The 26,546-nt window shown below is 46.6% G+C and overlaps 1 protein-coding gene across 5 annotated transcripts in view; it reads left to right on the forward strand.

Moving 5' to 3' along the window:
* Positions 1–26,546, forward strand: part of LOC119178578 (DNA (cytosine-5)-methyltransferase PliMCI) — a 167,971-nt gene that overhangs the window by 42,462 nt on the left and 98,963 nt on the right. For all 5 annotated transcript variants that reach the window (XR_012893947.1, XR_012893948.1, XM_075887629.1 and 2 more), the window contains exons 9-12: positions 1,898–2,010; positions 6,107–6,196; positions 21,507–21,658; positions 22,008–22,195. Coding sequence is in view for 3 of the 5 variants with exons in the window: in XM_075887629.1 (XP_075743744.1) it covers positions 1,898–2,010; positions 6,107–6,196; positions 21,507–21,658; positions 22,008–22,195 (543 nt within the window). In the remaining 2 variants the exon portion in view is untranslated. The remainder of the gene's footprint in view (positions 1–1,897; positions 2,011–6,106; positions 6,197–21,506; positions 21,659–22,007; positions 22,196–26,546) is intronic.

A 26,546-nucleotide genomic window follows, 5' to 3' on the forward strand; every position in this document is an offset into this window, starting at 1 on the left:
TTTCGATGTGCTCGCCCATGGGGGTAAGTTGCAGTGCCAACCTTGCTGTGTGGCCACTGAAAGAACTAAAAAATAATAAACAAGCAAAAAAAAACTGGCCGCCACAGTGCGAGCAGGTCGCTCATTTTATGGAGGGGTTCATGGTGGTGACGTGGTCGAGCGTTGCACATGCTATACTCTGTTTCAGAAGTTCCCTTCAGCACTGTGGCCTACAGGCCCCTCAGCCAACAGGAAGGGGGCTTAGCCCCTCCACATGTATTCATTCGCATTGTGTCGTCTGCGCACCGTATTCACGGCGTATGCTCAACGAATTGTAGTTATTATGGCTAGTTAATTAAATTAAAAATTGCTGTAAAGATATTAAACAAGCAACTACACCGAGAACTTGGAGAAGATTGAATTTGTTGCTCTGCTGAAGATCGGTAGAGTCTTATGCCCGCGGATAACTTCACTTTGTGGCTGTTTCTCTCCGACGCTGTTTATGGCTTTCGTATGTCTGTTTCTCAGTAGAAGTGTTCCTTCGCGTCTGCCTCTGCAATGATCCTTTTCTCTTTTTTTTTCGTTTCCACCGAAGGAGGATACGACGCGCACGAAATGCTGTGTGAGGTTGCATGCCCGATATTTGGAGGTGCAGCGTTCTTGGTCTGACGACGCAGTCCGACCACTGCCTCGGCACGTTAGGCTTAGTAGGTGCGACTGCAGCATATCTCGCCAATATCAACAAAACGTACTTGATGAGTGAGATGAAACAAATCGATGGCTGATGTCACCATTTGTTTACTGCTGTCAGCGCAGAAAGCGTGTAGCAAGAGCAAGTCTGGATCGAAGTGGGCAGTCACAATCTGCATGGGTGCTGCCGTGTTGATTCGTAAACACAGTTATCAGCGGTAACCGACACAAATAATTCGATGCCTAAGAAATAAATGCGAAGAAGAATAAACATATTATGTATCGATGTGGCGTAAAACACACAAAAGAAACAACAATTTTAGCCAACCCTGTCAATTTTAAGGCACTCGCATGTGGGACTATGTTTCGCTGTGCAAGCATGCGGCTTTCTTACACCCCGTAGCTTCGGTAGTGCTGAACCAAAGTGGTGAAACAGGGTATAGGTGGTGATGGTCACACCCGGTGGCTTGTTTTTGGACCTTTCTGAAACTGAGACTGGTCGGTAATGAGGAGCCGGCAATTAGTTATGTGTTGCATGCTGCAGGAAGCAATGTGCCGTGTTATGACTAAAAGGGCCCCAGCAAGATATTGCAGCAAAAAAAATGCGAGGCAAAAGTTTTTGTCAGTATCCCCCTTTAACTACTAAGTTAATGCGATCGGTGCATCCACAGAAAATCAGCGCACCCACAGAAGGCAACAGAATAATAGCGTACTACACAGTTATGAAATTAGTATCTTTAGTTCTACTGCATTGTGGACTAAAAGAATATATGACTGTTTGAATTGGGAGCACTTTTTACAAACACTCCTCTTCACCTTCAGGCATTGTTAAAACGCATTATGCTCTGAATCGGCTTGCATTTTTCGTGAGACGGATACCTTAGAAGTTGATGCAACCTACCTGCAATGCTATCAGATCAAACTAAAGAAACATACCTGAGCAGTAAGTGCTTATAATCACAGCTGTGCATTTTAAAACACTGCCATACAAAGCTTGTAAATGTCCCACATATGATGCTACTGGCGCTGCATTGCACTTTCGTTAGCACTGTTTTACCTAAAGAACACAGCAAACTGTCATAGCATATGGTCACATCGAAGCATGTTCTCAACATGAAAAATATGTTTACAAGCTCTGTTAAGGATGCCTCAAGCATGCTACTAGCTCCTATTACATTTTGACGTCTTATTTAGATATTGCATTATGTATTTTTTTTTCTCATCCCAGGATTTATGATCAATACGAGCACCTTGTTGCCCTTGACGAACCCAAAAGGCTCGACAACGTCCACCTTTTCTTTTCGGCGCAGATTTCACCAGTGTGGGGGGAAGAAAGCGAGAGTGAGTGAAGCCATTGCTCAAGTGACGACATTCGTAGAAACTGCATGGTGTTCGATACACAAGGTTCTGCTCATTGATGAAACAAGCTCAAACAGTGCTGGAAAGATATGTACGCACACAATGAATGAAGTGCCTATTTCGTTGATGAGATGTGAAACATGCTGCATGGTTGATCATGAATGTGGCATCAGCAAGCTGAAACAGGATGACCCAAAACCAGTTACGAGCATGTGTGTTTTACTTGCTCTTCATATTTGATTTGGTCATAAATATACAGTAATTGGCTACTGATAATATAAATATGTTAGGGCTAACTAGAAGGTGTTCTTCCGTTTGTTTTGAAGACCACACGTAGTCCCCACATGCATGCTTAGTAGGCTTGTGCGAATAGTCAATTTCTGGTTCAGAGCAAATTTAAAGCGAATAGTGATTTAGGTTGAATTATTTTGAATCGAATACAAACATTATATATGACATATAAAAAAATGGGCCTATTTTTTTATGACTTAACCAACCTCCACAATATTTTTTAAAAATTGAAATAGGGCCTCTATGTAAATTCTGTTTTTTTTTTTATTAAAAAGAAGTCAAAAGAACTTTGAGTAGTAGCAAGCTTTGACTTTCAGCAGGATGCGAGTCATAAACCTTAAAATACATAGCATTTTAATATATATTATACTTAGAGCATATAATCTGTCATAATTGGCTTTTAAGCCTAATAAGATGAATCGGTTTGAGAATAATATTTTGATTTAAAGTGGCTGTGCGCTATTTTTTTAAGTAGCCATGGAATGGATTCACTGAAGAGGTTATTTATTGCCTCATGAATTCACTGCCGCAAATATTTTTAAAATCCTTCCAGCACGCGGGAAGTTGCAAAGATTTCTCACATTCTGCAAGTGTATTCTCTCTTTTCGTCCTGACGAAAGCGCTGGAAGCTAAGCAGGGAGGGATGGCACAAGGGAAAAAAATACGTCACACGTGGTTTCTGAGCTTGGGGAGTCTTTTGCCGAGAGCAACTTCTAGCTGACTTACGAGAATTCATTGTGAATCGCACGCCGCGTGCTGCGCTCTAATATTTGGCTTGTGTGTTCTTGGTAGCCTCGACCACCGATCGGCAGCGTTTTCTAACAATGCTCAAAAAGTGTTGCAGAGCCCCTTTGAATTTGAAGGGAAGCTTCGTGGCAGAGCAGATTTCTTTTGAATAGGTGCTTACACGGTTCAGCATCTCCACACTGCAGTGAAACCACCTTACAGGTTGTACATTCGGAATTATATGCTTGTATTTGTTCCTTGCGAATACTTAGAAATTTTCAATAGCTTAAGTTCGAATAGAAGCGAATCCGAATACCCTGCTATTCGTTCGGATATTTGAAGCATTCAATTATTCGCACAAGCCTAATGCTTAGTGCATGCTTAAATAATCCTTGACAACCGTGTTGTCACCTGTGGAAGATTGTGCTCTGAGTCATCAATGGCAGAAGCTTTTCCACTTCATCGTTTCTTGTTTGCTTTCCATTTGTCTATTATAAAACAGGGCACACCCATGAAGATGAAAAAGAAGGAAATCAACAACACAAGCTGTTTGTTGTGCAGAATGTTAAAGCTTCAGTGCACAAAGGTTTATAGACACACAGAAACGACGAGGACAAGCACAGACTTCCAACTGCCATGCTCAACAACACACTCGACGAACGGCAACCATGTTCACAACACAATCCTTTATTTTTCACACCATGTGTGTGACTCTGTGTCCCTCTATGTTCCTTTCCTCACACTTTCTTGTTCCCCCTATTTGTTCACTTAGCACTTGCACCATCTCGTTCTTCTTTTATCAACTAGAGGGGTCTGAAAAGAGCCGCCCTTTTTGTACAATCGGATACAGTAGCTGCCGTCAGGCAAACCAACTCTCATACATTTATTAGCCTTCTTTTGCAAATGATCACATCGCCAGCCGAATCTAGTAAATCACTTGTGACATGCTAAACAACCTACGCCAATATGCCAGTACAATACACAAGCAACATAGCAAGCAAAAAGCATCGCGAATGTGGCGTCGTCGATGTTGGACTCGCCACAAAGGATCCACGGGAAATGACCTGTGGTGTCGTCTACCACAGACCCACCATGGGAGCCATCCGTCGGCATCAGCTGCCAACCCCGAAAGAGACCTCCCAACTGTTTCTTGTGGGCCCACCTAACCTTGCTGCTGGTGCCACCGCGCCAACTATAACTTGCGCAAGCACGGCACCACTTGTCACTCAGTGGTTGTTAAACCTAACTACACTGCCTCGCGGCCCTTGAACACAAAGGTGCAGATGAGGCACTTGTGCTAGTGTCAAATATCTGCACCGTGCTTTGTTATCAGAACCTTTTGCCACCGATTCTCACTATACACTTCACCTCACTGTCATGATTTTATTATTTCAATGTTTTACCCGTCTTAGCGCGAGGAATTTTAAGGCCCTTATACAGCCACCCAACACATTCATTGTTCACATCTCTCGTCCTATGACCTGGCGCTCTTTGGCTACCAAATGGCCCTTGCGCCACAAAACACCACACATCATCTAACTACAGCCAATCTGCAAGACGTGCATGTGCCATAAGGCGCAAACAGACTCGGTAAGAATTTATAGCACCTCCACAAACTACACAGTCTCAGAGACCCACACGCAACACATGCACATACTTCAATCCATTTTATCTCTCACTCAACTAAATTTGCAGTAAAGGAACTTTCAAATATATACGCGATATATGTGCTCACAATCATACCTATCTATGCACTAGGATGATAAAACAAACTAGGCCCAAAAAGCAACAAACTATGCAGCACCTTTCCCCCCCACTCTCTTCTCTTATCTGCTCTGCACCCTTTTTGGGCTGAAGCTTTAACATTATGCAATACGAAATAGCTAACTCCTACACCTTGCTTTAGTGCAGTGCCTGTACATATGGTTTTTCAAGAGGCTTGATTCATTTGAAAAAGTTTTACTTACAGCGGGCAAAAATGTAACCAGTTTATAAAAATTGGTGCAGTGGTTGACAACAAAGTCACTGTTTATTCATTCCTATGTATTTACACTCAAACCTCATTATAACAAAGTTACATCTTACAAGAAAATACGTTCCTCATATTCAAAAATTCATCATAGAGGTTATTGCTAACATTTTATCTATTGTAAGACTACTTTTCATTTACTTTGTTATAACTCATATTTCATTATATTTGAGTTCGTTATATTGAGGAATGCATGAGCTAATGCTTCTTTTAATGTGGCTAAGCATTAAAGTGCAACCACAGTGACTGGCTGGCCCTAAGCTCTGCCTGCTTGAAATGCAGTATGCTGAGCCAACTGGAAATTCTTGCTGTGTCGTGGTCAAACAAAGTATGGAATAGCACAGTAATTCTGCGACGAGTAGTGCCAGGAACACAAAAACATGCAACTATATAAAGCAGATATGACTGGAGCTATGTGTAAGTGAAAATGGAGGTTTTTGACTCATACCTGTGTGCATTGGCCTTGCTCTGAAGGCTTGTCTGGCTTCACAATGAGTCTAATGTAGAATCATAGAAAAAGAATTTGTGTAATGCTTACTCACAGATAATTAACTTCCTTTACGTGTAATTCTTCTCAATTTTAAAGAAAATATTTTATGAAGGATTACTAGGACACTGCCTCTAAACTTCATACTGCATTCTTCTTTTATTACCTATTACAATCGCTGGTATTGTAAAAACAAGTCGCTCATGGGGGATTGGGACTCATCTGCCAATGCCGTTTTTTCAGTGACTCTCCTCTCTTTGAACTTCCTTACTTCACTATGCATACTGAGTGCGCATGCAACATAAAATTTCAACTGAACCTTACGAAATTTTCTGTTATCCAGATACTTTTGCTGTCAAAATGCTCATTGTCGAGGCACATGACTTTCGGATATTGTTTCATTGTTTACTGCCTTGATTATACCTAAAAAATGCTTTTAATGCATTGAAGATAGAAACGATATACATTACTAATCAATGATGATTGCAGTTCTGCAATTGTGTGGTCATTACAACCATAACCAAAGTGTACATGTCACATTCCAGGCATTCAATGCAGCGGTATTGGGCCAATAAAGTCATGGTGGTTAACTGGGTATGGCAGTGGTGAGAAGCCTGTGATCGGCGTGAGCACTGGTATGGTTTGTATTTTGTCTTTGTTTTTCCTATTTTATATGGTCACCGCCATTCCCCCTTAATAGATCCATCAGTGCTTCTTGGCCAGACTTGTGCATGTATTCACTGTATTGCTTTTAAGGATTTTATCACAGATTAGGCTATCTAATAAAATGGAACCTAGAGACTGAAATTGCTTAGTGGAACTGTAGCTGTGGTATGCTTTCCTCATGGTGGTTCAGTTTTCTTCTTTTTTTTTTTTTTTACAGCAAAAGCTGCTATTAGATCACAACTCGGGTCACGCGCAGCGCTGTAGTTGCCGCTGCCACCACCATTGGTGTCTGTAATCAATATCGCACAAAATAAGAAAAAAAAAACTCAAGAAACATAAAGACATGTGATGACATAGTGAGATTCGAACCTGGGTCCACTGAGTGGCATCCCAGTATTCCCCCGCTGAGCCACGCTAGTGCTTGAGATTCATTCGCAAACTTGCCTTGGACAGGCTTGATGTGGGGAAAGAAATCGAGTTAATGTGAGTAATGAAGAGTTTTAGAACAGCAAAGGAACAACCAGGCGTCACACAATGCAAATCCCGCAACGAGGGGGTCGTTCAGTTCTCCATAACATTACAAAAGCTTGTTCTGCATCACCTATTAACTGTGGTGCATACCCACTTCAGGCGTAATTCTTCATTGTTGTCAGCCACTGAATGCAACACAAAATTAATTACTAGTGTTTTGCGGATACCACACTTCCCCGAAGAATGATAGAAGGATAGCATAGTGAATGCTGACCTACTATGCAGAAATTATGAATATTTAGGGCGTGGTGGGTACCCAGCAAGGGTGCTTGTAGCATTTACCAAAAGATGTTTAGAAAAGTTTCTGAAAGACCGCTCTTCATGCTTTCACTGTGACTGTGGTATGCCTTCCGTGCCGGCCTGGAGTTTTTTTTTTTTTTAATCTTAGGTTAGTGATTCAGTAATGTTATTTTGCAACTCTAAGTAAGAATAATTGTATGTAAGCACCACCGGAAAAAACGGCAATTGCAGCCACATTGCAATGTAGGTAAGCAATGTGAATAAGGCCTAATATATATATATATATATATATATATATATATATATATATATATATATATATATATATATATATATATATATATATATATATATATATATATATATAAGGAAAAGAAGTATATACCTAAGGGCTCGTTTTTCCGTGTTTTGATATAATATTAATGAGATCTAACAGACAATAATGCCAAGGAATGTATAGGGGAAGTTATTAGAACAAATGGAATGAAAATAAGAAGAAAGAAAACTGGGTGAAAAAATAACCAGTCGTGAGCGACTTCCTGCTCAAGGCTGGTTATTTTTTCACCCACTTTTCTTTTTTCTTATTTTCATTCCATTTGTTCTAATAACTTCCCTTATACATTCCTTGGCATCATTGTCTGTTAGATCTCATTAACACGCACGCACGCATGCACACACACACACACACACACACACACACACTCTCTCTCTCTCTCTCTCTCTCTCTCTCTGATGAGTGGTTGATATTGCACGTTCGTAATGAAGCCATGCCTGGCGGGGTACCATGTACTGGCTTTAGGGAATTACATAAGTTTACTTTATCTGCTGAGTTTTGCCAATCACTGTCAATGAATGTATGGAGAAAGGGAAACAGCATTAATAATAATAATAATTGCCCGGGGTTTAACATCCCAATAGCACAGTATTGATAAGCGTCGAGTTGTAGTAGTCACAGTATATTTACTACATGCAAGAGGGGTAGCGTTAATGCCCTAAGGCAAGTGTCGCAAGAGCAAGGTTTCCAGCTCCAGTATCTTCTCAGGAAATTTGTGCAAAACCAACTCCTCTGCTTCTTTTTTAAAGTCTTTCTTTGTACTCTTCTACCTTTGGGTTTGTTTCTCTGGCCATTACAGAGCTTCGGCTTTAGACTTTAATGGAATGTGGGATAAATCGTGTTTTCCAGCCTGGGACAGGCGCCTACATGCTGCATTTTACGGCTCACAAACCGAGCAGTCAAGGTCGCCCCGTTCGGGATTAGAAGGGGAAAGCTTACTAGGAAAAGTGTCTAGCGAGAGGCAGGTCCGGCGCCACCGTCTGAGTCTAAGCCATTGTTAACAGGCACGCGGGTCATTGAGAATGACATGGGGACGCGACCACTTAGCCTGACCGAGACATAGTGGCGGCCGGTAAACGACCATATTCCCCCGCGCTCTTGTTAGGATGTCGGAGCGCCTCGCTGTCGCATGTACACCTGGTAAGCAATGGTGTACCCATCGCTCTTAAGGACGTTTCTAGAAAGCAACAGTTAATGAAAGAACTTACGGGGCCCGAGCGTGGGAACGGCCGCCGACCATAGTCGGCCGAAGGAGGCAGCTCGGCCTGGCATGGGAGAGAGTGTCGCGTGCGGAGGACCTTTCCCTTTGCGTGTTTCATTTTGGTAAGGAGGTTTTTACAAATGTAAAGCCTTTTATGAAAGTGTTTCTGTGATTGGTTGTGATGCTGCGAGTCCCAACATGTGATTGGTTTTTGTGAAGACTCTTTGTTCGACCAAGGGTTAAAAAGAGGATGTTTGAACTTAAAAAGTGAGCGGAGCGGAGTCGGGGTCAACGGCGGATCTCACCACCGGATACCAGCTATGCGGGCCGAGGGGTATGCCACCATTTTCCATGTTTTGTCTTTGTAACCCAGTGCATTTTGTAACTTGAAGTTGTGTTAGCTAAATAAACCCCCAATGAGTGCTCCCCGAATTCATCGTGTTGACTTCTCATCGATTGCCTCCGCGGAGTTTCAACCACACTTATTCGTCTCCCTGGTCGTCCGATGTGCCTAACTTGAACAACCCCGACGTTTCGCTACAAAGTGGTGGAGGTTGCTCGGTAACGATAGTCCCGCTCTGAAATTATGCCCCGAGTCAACAACAAATATCAGGAACCTACCTCTGACTGCTCTACTATGACGGAACCCCCTACCTTCTTCTCTGCTATGTCTACCCCCCAAGTTAAACCATTCGTCGGACCACCAGTCTTTAGAGGTGCGCCGGAGGAATCTATTTCAGAGTGGCTACTTTGCTACGAACATGTAGCGTCACTTAATAATTGGGACCAAGCCACGAAGGTGAAATTTCTATATCTGGCTTTAGACGGAGATGCGAAAAAGTGGCACACCATTCAAATTCTAACCGGCGCTCCTAATACATGGGAAGAATGGGCGACGCTACTTAAAACGTCCTTTACGAGTCGCCACTCAGTCGAAATCGCCCATTTGCGGCTACAAAACCGCACCCAATTGCCGTCCGAAACCCCCGAGCAGTACTACTATGACGTCGTACACCTGTGTGCAAGAGTGAACCCGTCCATGACGGAAGATGATCGGTTGCGGCACCTTATGCGCGGTTTGCGTCCGGATATTCTGGAGAAGATGATGATCGCAAACCCGGAGAGCTGCACTGCATTCCTCCAAATTTTGCAACGCATAAATCTGGCAGCTTTGATGAGCCGTGCGTTGGCGCCACAACCGATTGGCATCCAGTATTCCACCGGATTACAGTCGTGGATGCAAAACATCGCGCATCCCGTAGGGTTCGCACCCACCGCAGCGACAGGGTACTCTCCTCCTACGTGTGTCGCCACTTGCGCCGCGGCCGAATTGCGTCACCCACGGGAGGCTGCTGACAGCGAAAGAGACCTAAAAGCGATTGCGGACTCGATCGCCGTGCTGTCTGACCGGCTAAAAAGCATCAAAGACGAGGTGCGTCGCCCCCCAATGCCGTGGCCTCAGAGAACTTCCCGTGCCAACGACGGGCGTCCCCGATGCCAGATTTGCCGCCGCATAGGTCACATAGCACAACAGTGCTGGCAGCGATTCCGAGATGGCAGGAACGATCAGGCGGAGCTCCAAGGCAATCAGAATGTACAGCCTAATCCTTCGGGAAACGAGAACGGCCGGGCCTAGGGGGCCAGCCCGGCCGCCCCATCGGCACATTGTCGGAAGGTCAGCTTCTCACAGTCCCCACACGAGCCAACGGTACAGAAACAAAACTTGTAATTGACACCGGCTCGGCCGTAAATGTCATCTCAGAAGAATTAGCTAACAAAATAGGTACTTCATTCAAATCAAGAAAAGACATATTCATCCGAGGAATTGGCGGAGGTTTGCTCACCCCCAATGGCGAAGCTGAAATAAAACTTGAATTTGGCACCACCAAAGTTCACGAGACGTTTTTAGTGGTCAAGGATTGCCCGTACGAGCTACTCGGTGGTCTTCCTTTTTGTCGAGCAGCCCGGCTTCTCATTGACTTCTCCAAAAAAGAGCTGCAACTAAACGGTGAAATTTTCCAGCTACGTATAGACTCAAGTGCCCCCGAACATAATGATGTACTTGCAGTGCGGTGCCACGAGCAAATTCGCATTGAACCTCGCACAGAAGTCGCTATTGAAGTAAAGGTTGCAAGGGACGGAATTCACCTCGTCGAACCGAACAGCACGCTCAAAAACGGACTTCAGGTTGCACGCACAATAACGAGGATCGTGCATGGGAGAGGCCTCATTCGCATAGCTAATCCTACCATGTCGCCAGTAAACCTGCTCAGCGGAACAAAGCTTGGATGGGCTTCATCTATTCATGACGCACAGCTGGCAATCACGGCCCCCGAGAGCGATCAAGTGCCTCAAGAGTTTGACATAGAGACTGGGGATCACCTACAGCCATCTGAGCGGGATGAACTGCTGTCGCTCATTGAGAAATACCGCCATCTATTTACGAGCAGTGACAACCCCATCCGGCAGACTCATGTCGCTGAACATGTGATCGACACAGGTGATTCTCGACCAATTCATCAGCACCCATATCGTCATTCCCCTTTTGAAAGACAACAGATTGAGCAACAAGTAGAAGAAATGCTGCGCGATGGGATAATTAGAGAGTCTCACAGTCCTTGGTCATCACCTGTCGTCCTCGTGAAGAAGCCAAATGGGACTTGGCGTTTCTGCGTCGATTTTCGCAGAGTCAATGAAGTCACTAAAAAAGATGTGCACCCACTGCCACGAATTGATGAAAATTCTCGACGTGCTACAGGGGTCAAAATACTTCACCACACTTGATCTAACATCAGGCTACTGGCAAGTGGGCATCAAGGAGGAAGATAAGCAAAAGACCGCATTTTCCTGTGGACCCGGCCTGTATGAATTCAATGTTGTCCCTTTCGGCCTGTGCAACGCCCCTGCCACATTTCAGAGAATGATTAACAAAGTCCTCAGTGGTCTTCTCTGGAGAGTTTGTTTGGCCTACTTGGACGACATCGTTATTTTCTCGAAGACTATGGCAACTCATTTGCAAGATTTGGAAAGTGTGTTTTCGGCTTTGGACGTGGCAAACTTACGACTGAAGTCCGAGAAATGCAGCTTCGCTCGCCAGGAGATCAAATATCTTGGACACATTCTCACAGGTGAAAGCATCCGGCCGGACCCAGACAAAGTAGCAGCGATCGAAAAATTCCCAAAGCCACGAAACAAGAAAGGTGTACAGAGCTTTCTCGGAATCTGTAACTACTATCGGCGATTCATCAAAGATTTCTCTCGCATTTCTCGACCTCTGACCAACTTAACCAAAAAGGATGTTCCTTTCGTCTGGGATGCGGCATGCGATGTGGCCATGCAAACCCTCAAAGAGAAGCTGATCACAGCCCCAATTCTGCGTCAGTTTGAGCCGGGAAAACCGATAGAGGTGCACACTGATGCCTGTGATTACGGCATTGGTGCCGTGCTTGTACAGAAAATTGGAACTCAAGAGAGAGTCGTCGCCTATGCCAGCCGCCACCTTAACAAGGCTGAGATGAACTACAGTACCACTGAGAAAGAATGCCTCGCCGTTGTGTACGCCTGCGGACAGTTTCGGCCATACGTCTTTGGTTCTAAGTTCACGGTCGTGACTGACCAAGCCAGCCTGGCTTGGCTAATGAAAGTAAGGAATCCGAACGGTCGTCTTATGCGATGGTCCCTGTTGCTTCAGGAATTCGACATAACGTTGCGACACCGCCCTGGCCTCAAGAATGGAAATGCCGACACGCTTTCCCGCCTTCCTCATGATCCCGCGCCTGTAAGCGAAGAAAACCCCTTACCGTTGCTGGTTCTGGATCAGGTGGATGTTGGAAAAAAGCAGAGGGCAGACCCATGGATGAAAGAAATTATGCAGCACCTCGAGCACCCGGATGCGCCCGTTGTCAGGAAAACTAAAAGAACGGCACGGAGCTTTCGGTTGATCGACGGTGTACTGTATCGAAGGGCGAAAGGGTTTCAGGAGGATCGTGCTGCGCTCGTTGTCCCCAAGTGCTTGAGATCTGAGATTTTAAGGTACTGCCATGACGCCACCACGGCAGGCCACTTAGGTGTCAAGCGCACATGGGAGAAAGTTCGTTGCCGATATTTCTGGTTGAAGATGTTCTCGTACGTAAGCAAGTACGTTCTCCCCTGCCCCGACTGCCAGACACGAAAGCAACCACCGGGGAGGCCGGTCGGTTTCCTTCAACCGATCCCACCTGCAGGTCGACCTTTTCAGCAGGTGGGCATGGACTTCATTGGGCCTTTCACTAAATCCAAAGCAGGGAACCGCTACATCGTCGTGATTACCGACTACCATACGAAATGGGTCGAGGCTGTCGCGTGTCCAGCGGCCACTGCCGCAGAAGCAGCCAGAGCTTTCGTCGAACAAATCGTCCTACGTCATGGTGCCCCGGAGAAAGTAATAAGCGATCGTGGGCAGCACTTTGTCGCCAACCTGACCGAAGAAGTATTCCGGCTCGTGGGTAGCGAGCATGCCACCACAACAGCATACCACCCACAGGCCAACGGCTTGTGCGAGCGTTTTAACCGCACGTTGGCTGACATGCTCAGCATGTACGTTTCCTCACACCACCGCGACTGGGATGAATTCCTACCGTACGTTCTATTTGCATACAATTCTTCCACCCACGAGACGACTGGATTCACTCCCTTCTTTCTTCTTCACGGACATGAACCGACACTACCGGTGGATGTAGGGTCGGGCGCGCAACGCGGATTCGACTACACCCTGGATGCAATGAAAGTGGCCCGCAGGCTGCGGCAGGCTCGAAAAATAGTAAATGAACGGGAGAAGCGTCAGCAGGAGAAGAACAAGCGCAGCTATGATGCTAGGCGACGAAGTGTTGTTTATCATCAGGGCGACTTGGTGTACTTGTGGACTCCCTCCCGGGCGAAAGGGAAGACGACAAAGCTTCTTCACAAATATCACGGACCTTTCCGTCTTGTGCGCCAGGTAGCCGAGAACAACTGGGAGGTGGTAGACCAAACTGGGAAAAAGCGTGACGTTGTGAATGTGGCGCGTTTAAAGCCCTGCCACGTTCGATTGGGCTCCGATGCCGACGACGCGGACGATGAGTCTGATGATAATCATGAGGTGCCCGATCTCGGTGGTGATGTGCGTGAGGGAAGTGCCAGGAGAGATGACCACGGATTGCATCGAAGTGTTGTGCGCGAGTGCAGTGCAAGGAGAGATGACCACGGATTGCATCAAAGTGTTGTGCGCGAGTGCGGCTCCAATGGTGATGTGCGCGAGTGCGGTTCGCGAGTGGGTCAGGAACTCCGTTTGCAACATTGTGTGCGCGGGACACAGACCAGTGTTCCAGTACAGCAGTGCGAAAGCTACGACACGGACACTGAACTTTACTCAGACTGGAAGACATTTTCAAGTAATAACAACGCACAACAGAATGTCAGTGCTTACGAAACGGACACTGAATTGTATTGCAGTACCGATGAGTGAACCCATATATTTCTGTGTCCAATGATTTTGTTTTGTTTTTCATCTGTTGTTTTATGTAATTTTTTAAAACATCTCACACACTTGTTGAATGCAAAACCTTTTTGTATATTTAGTCTATTTATTGTCGTGTTTTGCAGATAAAACGAGTGGGGCACTCTTTTTCGTAGGGGGGAGGTGTCGCGAGAGCAAGGTTTCCAGCTCCAGTATCTTCTCAGGAAATTTGTGCAAAACCAACTCCTCTGTTTCTTTTTTAAGTCTTTCTTTGTACTCTTCTACCTTTGGGTTTGTTTCTCTGGCCATTACAGAGCTTCGGCTTTAGACTTTAATGGAATGTGGGATAAATCGTGTTTTCCAGCCTGGGACAGGCGCCTACACGCTGCATTTTACGGCTCACAAACCGAGCAGTCAAGGTCGCCCCGTTCGGGATTAGAAGGGGAAAGCTTACTAGGAAAAGCGTCTAGCGAGAGGCAGGTCCAGCGCCACCGTCTGAGTCTAAGCCATTGTTAACAGGCACGCGTGTCATTGAGAATGACATGGGGACGCGACCACTTAGCCTGACCGAGACATAGTGGCGGCCGGTAAACGACCATATTCCCCCGCGCTCTTGTTAGGATGTCGGAGCGCCTCGCTGTCGCATGTACACCTGGTAAGCAATGGTGTACCCATCGCTCTTAAGGACGTTTCTAGAAAGCAACAGTTAATGAAAGAACTTACGGGGCCCGAGCGTGGGAAAGGCCGCCGACGATAGTCGGCCGAAGGAGGCAGCTCGGCCTGGCATGGGAGAGAGTGTCGCGTGCGGAGGACCTTTCCCTTTGCGTGTTTCATTTTGGTAAGGAGGTTTTTACAAATGTAAAGCCTTTTATGAAAGTGTTTCTGTGATTGGTTGTGATGCTGCGAGTCCCAACATGTGATTGGTTTTTGTGAAGACTCTTTGTTCAACCAAGGGTTAAAAAGGGGATGTTTGAACTTAAAAAGTGAGCGGAGCGGAGTCGGGGTCAACGGCGGATCTCGCCACCGGAGACCAGCTATGCGGGCCGAGGGGTATGCCACCATTTTCTATGTTTTGTCTTTGTAACCCAGTGCATTTTGTAACTTGAAGTTGTGTTAGCTAAATAAATCCCCAATGAGTGCTCCCCGAATTCATCGTGTTGACTTCTCATCGATTGCCTCCGCGGAGTTTCAACCACACTTATTCGTCTCCCTGGTCGTCCGATGTGCCTAACCTGAACAACCCCGACGTTTCGCTACACAAGTGTGACACCATCGGTTCTATGCCCGAAGCACTTTGTCTAGTAGTGTCCTCAAATCCACAGTGGTACAAACATCTACATATCTACCGTCTGTAGCACTGTTTCGGTGCATTGGGTTGGTGAACGAAATGTAGAGCTTTAGTCCAGAAACGTACACAATCTCAGCAGCTGGTAAAATGGACAAAAGCTTGGGGGCTGGTGGCGAGATCCCGTATGTTACTGTGGTAACTCTGCAAAGAACTCGGTAAGGCCCAACGAAGCGCGGCAGAAGTCTTTCACTCAAGCCAACACGATGCGAAGGTTGCCAGAGAAAAAACAGGGAGCCAGGGCTGAAATGCATGTCTCACTCGTGGCTGTTGTAACAGTGCTTTTGGTTTACCAGAGATGCCAGGAGTCTATCAGGGGCAACGCGGCATGCTGTTATCACGCAAATGATGCCATCGTGAGTGTAGAATGTGGTTGAGTTTGCCTCTGAAGGAAGTAGTGAGTTGAGAGGCAAAAGCGGGTTGTGGTCATACAACAAAACGGAGAATAACCAGTAATGTTGTGACGTGATGAATTTTAGGTGAACATTACGAATGGTAAGGTGCAGTCCCAATCCCAGTAGTCCTCAGACACATACATCGATAACATGTACGTAAGTGCACTGTGCGAGTGCTCAGTAAGTGCATTTATTTGAGGATGATAAGCGGTGCTTAAATTGTGAGACGTTGCACAAGAGCAGAGAATGTTGTCAACAACTTTCGGAGGGAAACATCGACCTCGACCACTCAGAAGCTGATGTGGACCACCATGGTGTAAGATGACTTGATGGAGGAGAAAGTCGGCGACTTCAATTGCACAGCTAGTGGGGAGGGCTCGCGTAATGGCATAACATGTCGCATTATCAGTCGCTAAGACACCCCACTTGTTACCCGCTGACGACGTCGGGAAGGGGCCACGGATGTCTAGGCCAACATGAAAGAATGGTTCGCTGAGGATAGCTATAGGCTGAAGGTACCCAGTGGAAGAGAAAGAAGGCTTTTGGGGGGGGGGGGGGGGGGGGGGTTGGCAGAGTTTGCAGGAAGTGATGTAGCGCCGAACATTACGGTATAGACCAGGCCTAAAGAAACGTCCGCCCAGATGATCGTAAGTTTGGTAAACACCCAAATGACCAGCGGTGGGAGCATCATGTGATTGGGAGAGGATAGGTGGATACAGATGCTGAGGAACAATGAGAAGCAGTTCAGCACTGTGTGGTGTCATATTGTGCCGATATAAAGTGTTGTCATACAGAACAAACATGGAGGGAGCCGTCCCGTGGTGCTGAGGTGAGACGTTGTATTAGGGATCACAAATATGGGTCGCAACGCTGGTCATCGGTGATGTGTTGGAAGTCACTGAGCAGTTATCCGAATCGGTTTCGCTGCTGTCAGGTGGTTCGACAGAATAACGGGAGAGGCAGTCGGCGTCCTTGTGTAGCGTCCCAAATTTGTACGATACACAAAATGTGTATTCTTGGAAGCGTAAAGCCCAGTGACTGAGGTGTCACGTAGGATCCTAGAGTGAAGAGAGCCAACATAAGGCACGATGGTCTGTTACCATAGTGAAATGTTGTCCAAACAAGTATGGGCGAAACTTCGCAGTAGCCCGAGCTAGGGCGAGGCATTCACGTTCTGTGATCAAGTAAGTGCGCTCTGAGGGTGAAAGAAGGCGGCTAGCATAAGCAAATACACATTTGATTTTCCCCTGTCGCCGGGACAAAATAGTGCCCATACCATGGCCACTTGCATTCGTACGATCTTCCATTAAGGAGATGGGTCAAAATGACTCATAGCGAGCGGATTCACAAGGCGACTCGTAAGCGTTGAAAATGCCTGGGCTTGCTCAGGTCCTCAACAGAAAAGTTGTCCTTTCTAAGAATATTTGTGACAGAACGAGGAATTTTAGCGAAGTTCTCAATAAAGCACCTGAAATAGGAACACAGCCCCAGAAAACTGCAGATATCAGAAGGGGCATGAAAAGTTGGAAACTTGCGATCTGCACGCACTTTGTCGGGATCAGGCTCTTTGCCAGTAGCATCCACCAGGTTACAGAAGACTCGTAATTGACAACGGCCGAAATGACATTTCGCAGAATTTAGCTGTAGGCCTGCTTCGTCAGAAGACATCAGGGATGGCTGAGAGCCGGTGAAGGTGGCTGTCCAAGCGTCATTGAAAGAACATCATCTAGACAACATAAGCATGTGGACTATTTAAAATCATCTAGAAGAAAGTCCATCATGCATTCCAACGTAGACGGGGCATTACACAGTCTGAAAGGTATCACTGTCACTGATTAGGGGCTGCTGCGGGCGATGAACCGAGACAGGACTCCGTTAACAACAAACCACATTTAATAAATAAAAATCTTCAGTGGCTGGCATCAAAGGGGGTTTGCGCCAAGGACGTCGGCGCTTGCCGTGCGCGGCGGCTGCATCACTAACAGCCTTCCTCGAAGCATGTCAAGGTCTCTTTCTTCTCGGGACGCCCGCATCACAGGTTGCCGAGTTGCAGTCCTGCCGCTCCCGTTGCCAGTGTGTTTGCTGGCGATGCAACCTTCTGCTGCCAAGCCCACGTCGACAATGCCAGCTCATCGCTGCTCACGTGGCGATCGCCGCTGGGGTCACGTGCCTCGGTTCTCGCTGTACGGTGCGTGCGCTCATGCAGCACCGAGCGTCGTTTATACTTCGTTGTCTTCTTTTTCTCTCTATGAGCTCTTACTTGTGACAATTACTTTGAATCGGTAGGGACCGCCTGGGGTGATGAACGTCGTCTTCTCGCGGTCTGTGCAATTGACTGCAATTTGCCAGTAGACAGATCCTAAATTGATTTAAAAGCAAATAACTGGCACCATGTAAGCAGTCCAGTGCGGCATCAATACGGGGAAGCAGGCAAACGTCCTTTTTTGTGATTTTGTTCAGATGACAATAATCTATGCAGAACCTCCAAGTATTGTCTTCCTTTTTTACTAAAACGACAGGGGATGCCCACAGACTGGAGGAGGACTCGATAATGTTCTTGGAGAGCATTTTCTTGACCTCTGTTTACATGATGTGACATTAAGCCACCGACACACGATAGGCACACCTATGGATGGGCAGAGCATCACCAGTGTGGATCAGATGAGTAACTTTGTGGGTTCGACCTAACATGTGATTGTTGAAATCAAATACACTCAAACCTCATTAAAATAAAGTTGCATCTTACACAAAAATACGTTCAATTTATTCAAAAATTAGTTATAACGTATATAGGTATATTTGTAACACTCTATCTATTGCAAGACTATTTTTAGTTTACTTCGTTATAACTGATATTTCATTATATTCGGGTTCGTTAAATCCAGGTTTCTGCGTATGTCTTTGTAGGACATCAAAATGCGACGGAGGGTGTCAGTGTATAAAGGTTGCAGGTCACGAGCTATAATTTTGGTGAACTTGCCCTTAGCTAGCGTCGCCAGTGCTGAAGGTTGATCAAACTCGGATGGTTGTTCATAGCTTAGTGCACATACTCCGTAGTTTTCCAAATGGGACGATACAGCGAGAGATACACCCTCATGAGGAGCTTGTGGGTGAGCCAATGTTCGTTGGAGGAAGCCATGCGCGGTTGTTCGTGAGCGTAATGATGGAGCAAGGAAGAGCTATTTGGCGCTCTAGTAGGATGTCGTAAAGTGGGGACACAGTGTAATCACTATCCTGAAGTGGTGCGGAAGGTGACACCAGCACATAGGTCGCCGCCTCAGGTCGCAGCCAAACAGTCAGTGGAGCGAAGTCGGGGCTAGATACCAGCGGTGGCGTCGGCACAGCACTGGGGTAGCTCAAGTCTCAGAATACCGGTTAAGCATTTGATAGGCGCAGAATGAACCGCCAAAAGGTTCGTTCTTAGAATAACCGTGTGAGGGCACTTCGTGAGTACAGTGAACAGAATTAACATTGAGCGGTTGGTGATGGTGGTACGGGCGGTACACATTCTCATTATAGCAGTTGTGCTGCCATTGGCTACTCATAGGTTAAGTGATGGGCACATGATCAAAAAATTCGATTAGGTTTTATTTAGGAGCAAAGATCAACAGAAGTTTTACTGTCAGTAATCGACGCAGCCTCACCTCCAGGATCTGCCCCGCCACGGTGGTCTAGTGGTTAAGGTACTCGGCTGCTGACCCGCAGGTCGCGAGATCGAATCTCGGCTGTGGCGGCTGCATTTCCGATAGAGGCGGAAATGTTGTAGGCCCGTGTACTCAGATTTGGGTGCACGTTAAAGAACCCCAGGTGGTCGAAATTTCCACTATGGCGTCTCTCATAATCATATGGTGGTTTTGGGACGTTTAACCCCACATATCAATCAATCAGTCACCTCCAGGATCTGCATTGGTTTGTTTCCCGAGGAATGGCCTGGGTAGGATGGGAACGTGGGTCGCCAAGATGTAGGCGAAAGGGACTGACGGCATTGCGTAGAAAGCGAACGGCTAGCGGTGAATCGAGAGGTGGAAGGGTCAGCATTGGACGGTTCAACTTGAGGCGACAGAGGACGAGATGCACGTTTGTAGCGACTGTTAGCATATGGTGAAGGCAATGAATACCAGCCATTATGGCAGTGGCGGGAGATATGACCTATCCGGGAGCACAAGAAGCAGATTGGTCTGTCATCCGGTGTTCGCCCCTCAGGGGTTCTGGTGCCGTGTAGCGGAGTACTGTCTAGGTGCAGCGGAGGAAGTGATCAAACGAGATAAAGGTGGTACGTGGGCTAACGCCTGATGGGATGTTCATATTCGCAATTTCTTGGTGAACGACAGCTGGAATGAGCGAGATCGTGAGGTCTTCATGCATATGGAAACCACGAGAGCTCGGAGCCGTAGCCTCAAGTTCGTGATGTATGGCTTTTGTCAAACTTGGTGATGCTGGTTGATGCAACGGCGCAGGTTCATCGCAGGATGAGGTCGGAGCTATATTGGGAAGCCGGTCTAAGCGTTGCACGACATGCTCGCCTTTTCATTGCTCCAAGTGGTGGCACTATTAGAAAATCAGCTGTTGTGCATCGTCGGCGATGCCCTTCATAATTTGTCCGACTTTATCTGCCTCCGGCATTTCTCATTCATTTTTCGGCAAAGTGCCAGGACGTCCTGAATGTGTTAAATGTGCGACTCAGTGGACGTCTGGGCATGGGGCGTGAGCTGCTTCTGGGCGTCTTCTCGGCGTCCGATTGGTCTCCTGAAAAGATCACGCAGCCTCTTTTTGCAAACGCTCTAACTTGTGAGTGTGGCTTGCGCTTCTCAAACCATGCCTTTGCAGTGTCCCCCCCCCCCCCCCCCCCCCCCTCAGGTTGAAAATTACGTTCGCCATCATTAGTGTTGGATCCCACCTGTAATGAAGATTCCCGGGTCACGTAGCGGAGTCATGACGTATTGCACTGGTGCCCGAGTAGCTGGGACACTGTCGCTAGCCATAGCAGTGGAACCGATGTGACGTCCGCTGCGGAGATCCATGTTCAACTTCTGTAGAGACCAGCCAGCACCTCCATTAAAATGCAAGAGCGACACCATCGGTTCTATGCCCAAGTAGCATGCTCTAGTTCACAATGGCACAAACACCTACCTAACAATATTATTATGAGAGACACCATAGTGGAGGGCTCTGGAAATTTCGACCACCTGAGGTTCTTAAATGTGAACCTGAATATAAGCACACGAGCCTCAAGCATTTTCGCCTCCATCGAAAATGTGGCTGCCATGGCCGGTATTCAATCCCCACGACCTGTGGGTCAGCGGCCGAGTGCCTTAGCCACTAGACCATTGTGAATGGGGGAAGACAACATTAAAGACAGAGAGGCAAGCACGCATTCACTTTCATTGTTCATTACACATAGCTGCTGTCAGTGATGTATTAGCTGGTGACCAACCGACTTTTTTCTTCTAATTTTTTGGCTATGCAACATTTTTGAACAATACAATTTTTGTTCTCTGCAATAAAATAGTTTCCTTTTTAGAAAAGGTTTCTCTGCCTTATTAAACAACTGGAAATTGTGATAACTGGGGCTCAGTTCCTGAATTATATGATGTTTCTATAAAAGATGGGACACTGTATCTATCTGTTTAAAATTGTACAGTTCATTCATTTCAATTCTACATAAAAAATCCTCTGTACAGAAAGATACTGTAAAGCCTGTATAGTACTACAGCTTATTAAGAGGCTGTTTTAAGCATTCAGCGCTTTTCATCTTCACAGATTTTGCTGACTACTACATCTCCAATGAGCACGAGGTCTACGCTGATTTTGTAAAGCCACTGCGACGTAAGATGTATCTTACAAAGTTGGTTGTGGATGCTATCAGTGGTGACAGTGACTGTAGCTACGAAAGCCTTGTAAAAATTATACAGGTGAGTTCTTGACTTATCGTGTGCTTAATTGTAGAAATAACTCCTAAAGAGAATGAAGGCATCATTGCAGTGTAAAATGGCTTCTAGTGCTAGTATATAAGATTGTGCATGCATTTCCTTTATATACATCTGATCGCAATTTTTTGCATTATCACTTTCCAGGTATGTGGAGACTATCGGATACCGCGAATAGATTCTAGTTTCAGATGTGTTTTTATTTAGACGAGGTTACGCTACACTTTCCTCTGACCTGACTTTAGTACATCCCAATGACACAGCACCATTTTGTTGAGTTAGCTTGGTGACTGCACTTTTGCAGTGACAGTGATGGTGTGTGATTTGATTGCAGGATGCCGTGGTGCCAGAACTGGGGGATGACGAGTCCTTCTCTGAAGAGGAGCTGCTGAAACACGGGGAATTTGTCGCAAAGCATGCTTGCAGCTACGATGAGGCTCGTGACGAAGACTATGAGCCCACTGCACTCAAGGCTCCTTGCCTTCAGCGGCTTGTCGACCTGTGCCACATCAAGAGACTCAAGTAAGGGCCTTTGCAGTACACGTGTAGTCCAACTTGAGCAGCTAGCTATAGCCCATAAACTTGTGCTGCAGCTAAGTGGCTGTGGGTCCTGCGCACTTGGGGGCACTTTAATAGCTGAAGTCAATACAGGCGCTGACATATTTCACCTTTTATGAAAGTTTGTCATTGAGTCTCTATTTGCCCTAATACGTGGTATATGGAAATTTGTAGCTTTTTAAACGTGAAATGCTTTTAGTCTTCCAGTATTGGCAACTTTCAAGTGACCGTTAGCCAAAAGCCAGAGCCATTGTCGGAGCACTCGATCGAGAACATCTGGGCAACTAGTCAAAGTTTTACAACGTTGTCTTTGCCATGGCCTTCGAGAGATGGCGCCACACTTTTTCTGATGCACCAGCATCTAGCCTGCATCACATCATGGCCGCATGTGCCAGACAAAGCCCAGGATTCATCCTTTCTCTCTTGGTGACAGGAAACAATGGCATCCATAAGAATGAGGGCACAATGTGGGTAGGTGGGGTGGGGTTTGCCCTTGCAAACATGCAATACAGGTATACAGCTATTTTAAGATTGTGGCTAATATTATCTCCAGGTTATTTGATTTGCCTATAGCCATTTTCTGTTTACATATACCTCTCGATTGTTGTAGAACGAGAAATTTGCTTTCTTCACGGCCCCAACTCTTTTTTTTTTGCGCACCCAAACAAGCTCACCAATTCGTGAATTAGACCGCGGCGATAACATTTTCCAAATATTACTGTGCGGCGCACCATGCAGACCCTCTATTTCAAAAAACAGTTCTTGCACTGACCAGTTCCCCTCGTTCGCACAGTGACAAAAGACACATGGGCAACTTGACGAACCATTGAGCTCGTTGATTGGTCCTTTGCCCTACGAAATGACGTCTTGGCCTTGTGGTGATGCAGTTTCGGCCACGTAGTTTGCCTTTTCATTTTCCAGTGCTTTCCCCTGTTGTTTTGTAAAGCCCGAGACAACTGGGAAAATGGTATTGCCAGAACTAAATCTCGGATAAAAAGGCGTCTCACCACTTGACCACTAGGGGAAGGGTGCTCTTCTTACCACACTTCCTCTCTGCATCACTATGACGTGTGCTCATGTAGGGGAAGCCTTGCTTGGTCACTGGCTGCGCGCCTATGATGCATCGTGTTACGTTGCTGAAGTGGGTGGAGTTGCGACGACAGGCTACGCCTTCCTCTCTCTATGGCGGAGGTGGCTGTCAAGGCGACGTGAAAATCTAAAACCATCTGAAATGGATGCTCTTAACCCTCTAACTTCCTTATAATAGCACGTATTCGCAAAGTTCTTGCGACAGCATGTTCACATAGCAAAAGTGCGGTGGCTGCATTTCCGATGGGGGCGGAAATGTTGTGGGCCTGTGTGCTCAGATTTGGGTGCACGTTAAAGAACCCTAGGTGGTCGAAATTTCCACACCCCTCCACTACGGCGTCTCTCATAATCATATGGTGGTTTTAGGACGTTAAACCCCACATATGTCATATAGCAAAAGTGTGCATATTTCTCTTCATTACAATTTTCGTACCTCAGGGTTGTTTACTGGCTTTTAAACACTTGACTGTGTTTGTTGATGGCTGTGCCATGTTTTCTACCTTCTAATTAGTGCCACACGTTTGCCTTTTTTAACATGATAGCATTAATGAGCTCGTTTCTCAGAAACTTCAGCTTCAGTATGGGTTTCATAAGTTGTGAGCAAAAACCTATCTTGTGCGTGACCAAAAATCGAGAATAATAGTAATAAAATTAATGTTTCCGGTTCCGAGTGAGCATGGAACTTGGGCTGTTCGCATGCCGAGCAGGTGTTCTTCCACACAGACAGGTGTCTGCTTGGGAATACAGTGAAAATAACTTCCTGCGCTCGGAAATGCAGTCAAGTAACTTTTCTGGTTTACAGACCCACGCGGTTTGTACACAGGCTTTACAATAAAATATGTCATACCGCAGCAGTTTTCCGTAGCACAGTCTAGCCCGCTTATAACGAACCTGAGCATGACGCGGCATCCGTTCCCTGTATCCCGAAGTTCATAGTAAATGAAACACAGATTTTAATAAAAATTGCGAATGAAAAAACACTTTTGTTGCCCCAAAAAGTCCGTGATGCACGTGTTCCGAAGAGCAGGAGCGATAAGGGCGGTCTCAAGTTCATTTAAAATGGCAGGGTGTTCGTTCGCCGAGGCCCGTGGCATAAGCTGCATGAGGCACTGACTCCATAGTTTCATCACTCTTGCAATCCGATTCCTCCAATTTGCTCTCACCACGTACTTCATTCACAATGCCCCAATCCGTGCAAGGTTCCGCAGTGTCGCCATCATCATCGGCCATAATTAAACCATCGCATCAGATATCCCACCCACTCTCCCAGGTCGGAGTCGACGACACGCTGCCACAAATCGCCGCTGCAGTTCGGAAGCTTCAGGCTCGGCGTCGAGCCCGACGTCGACAAAGTCAGTCGCGTGAAAACAGTTTCACGCGCATGTAGTCGTCACTGCCACCCACGAAATATTCACCATGTCCACAGCTGAATACCAGGACGTCCAAAGCGTCAAGTTGGCTGCCAGGTGGTAAACAGCTATGAGCAAGCGCTCCGCAACGCGGCACCTAACACATGGATTACGCTCAAGCCAGGCGGTCACACTTTCAACGTTTTGTTGAGCGGTAGGAAAAAGCGTGCTAGCCCTCCCGTCGGCCATCATGACCACACACGCACACCAAGAGCGAGCAAGATGCACACACGCGACACACATGCCAGAACGCATGGAACAGCTCTGAGCCTGTTTCTAGTAAGAAAACGAAACTAATCCTAGCCAGCATGGTTGACGTTGCAGAGCGGTGGAGACGGGCGAAGGGGTTGTGATCAAGAGAGGAGAGCAGACTTGCGAGAGAAGGGCAAGGAGTTGCGATAGAGAGGGCAGGATGCGGCGGGAGGGCGACCTTGAAAACCAAAACACAAGGGAAGGAGGCAGGTTGGGTAGCTTGCTTGAAAAGTCCGCGAAACACGCACGAAGAAAAACTTGGAAAGAGTGCCTGCTCGCGCAGAAGTCAAAGCATGGCCGCCTAGGTCTGTGCGCGCGGCGGTGTTCGAAGAATCGGCCGGCGGCCGTGGTCAAAAAAGCATGTGTTGCGCTGGCGGGTTCGTGTAGCCTCACAAACTTCAATATTTCGCGATTTGTTCCGCACAAATTAACAGCCGTTTCCGCGTTTCCACACGCGTGCGGAAGGCATGTTGAGAGGAGTGCGAAGTGAGCGACATCGTCTTAAACACGAAACGAATCACAAATTATCAGACCCAGTGGGACAGCGTACGCCATTGTACTAGACGCAGACTATCTGAAACAGTCAGTGGCCGACGATGTTGGCAAATGGTCTGGTCACTCCAGGCTGGCAACGCCAACGACAGTACCAGCGATCAAAAACAGGGTAGATGGCTGACGGGTCTTCGAAAGATTAGTGGCAGTGTGAAAACACTGGCCTTGTCTGGCGATGCGGGGTGCTCAGAATAGCGGGAGGACAAAGGACGGAGGGGTGCGTAACAAAAAGCAGTCGGGGCATGGAGAAAGGAAGCAACTTTCCTTCCTCCATGGGTTGGGGAAAGCTGCAATTAGAGGGTCGCGGAGGCAGGGTAGGCGTTTAACAATAGAATGTATGGGCACCTCGCCAATGCCTGATCGGTGGTCGAAATTGGTTTCCCGAGAAGTCGGCAGACCGCTGACTCCGTTCGCTGTAATTGATCAGCAGCGCTCGAAGACGTTCATTGTAAGTGCGATTTTGTGTCATTGAACCATTGTATATTTTCACGGTCACGCGGATATTGTTCGTTTTAAGTGAAAGTTCGTTTTAAGTGGGGGCCGCTATGTGTGGGCTCGACTGTACAAGCACACATTGCCATCGGGCTTCAGAACATGTGATTATCATAGCGACTTCGCGGTTCAAAGCTGGCCACCCATTATAAAAGGTTCAAACGTTACTGCGCATATTCCCTTAAGACCACGTAATTTCGAAAGCATTTTTTGTGCTCGTGGTTTAAGGCATGCTACCCATTACACAAAATGCAGCTGTATGCAAAAGCTTCACTGACACAAGCCACTTTCAACTTTATTGATGACACTGCAGTAATCCACAATTTAAACTTCTCGAGTAACATTATACAGTACTATTAAGTATGCACTAAGTGGTTAAAGTACTCACTAGGGACAGGATATTGCTATTGCATTCAAGTCTTAAAGGTGAAGCATAAGGGTGCCCCTATTTTTCAGCTATCAAAGTACTGATATCAAAGGCCGCTTGCAATGAACGGCATCTCCTTGACGAAAAGACGAAG

This window comes from Rhipicephalus microplus, chromosome 1, assembly GCF_043290135.1.
Source record: "Rhipicephalus microplus isolate Deutch F79 chromosome 1, USDA_Rmic, whole genome shotgun sequence".
Lineage (NCBI taxonomy): Eukaryota > Metazoa > Arthropoda > Arachnida > Ixodida > Ixodidae > Rhipicephalus > Rhipicephalus microplus.